At 60.4% G+C, this 3,351-nt stretch overlaps 1 protein-coding gene across 1 annotated transcript in view; it reads right to left on the bottom strand.

The window, feature by feature from the left end:
* Positions 1–2,007: 2,007 nt before the first annotated feature.
* Positions 2,008–3,351, bottom strand: part of B4GAT1 (beta-1,4-glucuronyltransferase 1) — a 2,898-nt gene continuing 1,554 nt past the window's right edge. The window contains exon 2 of the mRNA XM_010726947.3: positions 2,008–2,744. Within this exon, the coding sequence (XP_010725249.1) occupies positions 2,553–2,744 (192 nt within the window). The 3' untranslated portion in view covers positions 2,008–2,552. The remainder of the gene's footprint in view (positions 2,745–3,351) is intronic.

Raw genomic sequence — 3,351 nt, 5'->3', positions numbered from 1 at the left:
GTCCCCCCCCCCTCCCCCAACCTCCCCCACCCCCAAACCCCGGGCTCTGCGTTTTCGGCAGAGCCCCCCCATAAATGTGTGGCACCTCGAAGGGTGGGGAACGTTGTGACTCAGTGTCCCCAACCCCGGGGACCCGGAGATGTCCCCACTGTCCCCAGCCCGAGGGACTGAGACGTGTTGTGGCTCAGTGTCCCCCAACGCCCCCCGATGTCCCCAACCCCAGCCATCACGACCCGTCACAGCGGGATGCCCCCCCCCCAACACCTCGGATGATGCGGAGATGCCCCACGGCTCGACGTCCCCAATGTCCCCAAGGGATGTGGGGCGGTGCCACACTGCGTGTCCCCGATGTCACCCACACCAAGGACTGAAACTCATCGGGAAACCCGTGTCCCCAGTGTCCCCTTTTGTCCCCAACGCAATAAATGGAGACCCAACACGAGTGTGTGTCCTCAATGCCACAGCTGTCCCAGTGTCCCCAGTGTCCCCAATGCAACGAATGGAGACCCGACACGACCCCAGTGTCACCTTTGTCCCCAGTGTCCCCAGTGTCCCCAAACCAATGGATGGAGACCCACCACGACCCCATGTCCCCAATGTCCCCAGTGCCCTCAGTGTCCCCGACGTCCCCAGTGCAATGGATGGAGACCCAACAAGACCCCATGTCCCCATGACCCCATGTCCCCGAAGTCCCCAATGTCCCCAAACCAACGGATGGAGATCCAACGTGACCCCATGTCCCCAGTGTCCCCAATGTCCTCAAACCAACGGGTGGAGACCCACCACGACCCCATGTCCCCAATGTCCCCGATGTCCCCAAGCCAATGGATGGAGACCCACCATGACCCCATGTCCCCAATGTCCCCCTTGTTCCCAAACCAAACGATGGAGGTCCAACATCGCTCCATGTCCCCAGTGTCCCCGATGTCCCCAAACCAATGGATGGAGACCCAATGTGACCCCATGTCCCCATGACTCCATGTCCCCAAAGTCCCCAGTGCCCTCGATGTCCCCGATGTCCTCAAACCAAATGACGGAGACCCAACACGACCCCATGTCCCCAATGTCCCCAGTGTCCCCAATGTCCTCAAACCAACGGATGGAGACCCACCACGACCCCATGTCCCCAGTGTCCCCAAACCAATGGATGGAGAACCAACACAACCCCATGTCCCCAATGTCCCCAGTGTCCCTGGTGTCCCCAAACCAATGGATGAAGATCCAACACGACTCCATGTCCCCAGTGTCCCCAGTGTCCCCGATGTCCCCAAGCCAATGGATGGAGACCCACCATGACCCCACGTCCCCATTGCAATCAATGTCCCCAATGTCCCCAATTCAACGCGTGAAGATCCAACGTGACCCCATGTCCCCAATGTCCCCAAACCAATGGACAGAGACGCACCACGACCCCATGTCCCCAGTGTCCCCAGTGCCATCAGTGTCCCCGATGTCCCCAAACCAATGGATGGAGACCCAATGTGATCATGTCCACATGACTCCATGTCCCCAAAGTCCCCAATGCCCTCGATGTCCCCGATGTCCCCAAACCAACAGATGGAGGCCCACCACGACCCCAATGTCCCCAATGTCCCCAGTGCTCCCGGTGTCCCCAAACCAATGGATGGAGAACCAACACAACCCCATGTCCCCATGACTCCATGTCCCCAAAGTCCCCAATGCCCTCGATGTCCCCAGTGTCCCCAAACCAAATGATGGAGATCCAACACGACCCCAATGTCCCCAATGCCATCAGTGTCCCCGATGTCCCCAAACCAATGGATGAAGATCCAACGTGACCCCATGTCCCCATGTCCCCAGTGCCCCCAATGTCCCCAAACCAATGGATGAAGATCCAACGTGACCCCATGTCCCCATGTCCCCAATGTCCCCAGTGCCCCCAATGCCCCCAGTGTCCCCAGTGTCCCCAAACCAACGGATGGAGACCCAACGTGACCCCATGTCCCCAATGTCCCCAGTGTCAATGAGACCCAGTTGGCCAACAGCAATGGGACAAATTTTTATGGGATCCACTTGGCCAACAGCAACGGGACCAGAACCAATGGGACCCAGTTGGCCAACAGCAACGGGACCAGAGCCAATGGGACCCAGTTGGCCAACACCAACGGGACCAGAACCAATGGGACCCAGTTGGCCAACACCAACGGGACCAGAACCAATGGGACCCAGTTGGCCAACACCAACGGGACCAGAACCAATGGGACCCAGTTGGCCAACATCAGTGGGACCAGAACCAATGGGACCCAGTTGGCCAACGTCAGTGGGACCAGAACCAGTGGGACCCAGTTGGCCAATATCAGTGGGACCAGAACCAATGGGACCCAGTTGGCCAACATCAGTGGAACCAGAACCAATGGGACCCAGTTGGCCAACACCAATGGGACCAGAACCAATGGGACCCAGTTGGCCAACATCAGTGGGACCAACATCAACAGGACCCATACGACCAACGTCGCTGGGACCAACGCTGATGAGACCCAGTTGGCCAACCCCAACGGGCCCCACAGCCCAGGGCTCAGCACCCCACGCTGTCAGCATCGCCGCGGTGAGTTGGGGTAGCGCTGGCGCAGCTCGGCGCGGAAGCGGCGGTAGAGCTGCCGGTTGTGGGTCAGCTCGGCCTCCTTCGCCCCATGGAAGCCTCCGGCCTCCTTGAAGCCGCGGTGAACCACGAAGGCGCCGTCCAGCACCGCGAAGCGGAACCCGGCCACGTGCAGCTCGCATGCCTGGGGGGGGTGAAGAGTCAGCCGGTGGCACCCGCTGCGCCCCACAGAACCCTATAGCACCCCGAGGTCTCCCTATGGCACCCACGGGTCCCCCACGGCCACCCCATAGCATCTACAGGACCCTCACGCCCTCTCGTAACCCCAGTGTTTGATCCATAGGCCCCACAGCCACCCCATAGCCCCAGTGACCAACCCACCACCCCATAGCCACCCCATAGCCACCCCATAACCCCAGCAGCCATCCCATAGAACCAGAGACCAACCCACAGCCTTTGCAACCACCCCACAGCCCCAGTGGCTGACCCACAGCCCTCACAGCCACCCCATAGTCCCAGCGTTCACCCCATAGCCCCTACTCCGATGATCAACCCACAGCCCCTATACTCAACCCACAACACTCACAACCCTCATAGCCACCCCATAGCCCCACTGGCCACCCCATAGCCCCCATAACCACCCCATAGCCCCTGCAGCCACCCCATAGCTGCAAAAGCCAACCCATAGCCCCTGTACTCAACCCACAGCACTCACAACCCTCAAAACCACCCCATAGCCATAGTGACCACCCCACAGCCCCTACAGCCACCCCCCAGACCCCACAGCCACT

The sequence above is a fragment of the Meleagris gallopavo genome, unplaced genomic scaffold (genome assembly GCF_000146605.3).
Source record: "Meleagris gallopavo isolate NT-WF06-2002-E0010 breed Aviagen turkey brand Nicholas breeding stock unplaced genomic scaffold, Turkey_5.1 ChrUn_random_7180001862839, whole genome shotgun sequence".
NCBI classification, from domain to species: Eukaryota; Metazoa; Chordata; class Aves; order Galliformes; family Phasianidae; genus Meleagris; species Meleagris gallopavo.
This window is presented reverse-complemented; position numbering and strand designations above follow the sequence as displayed.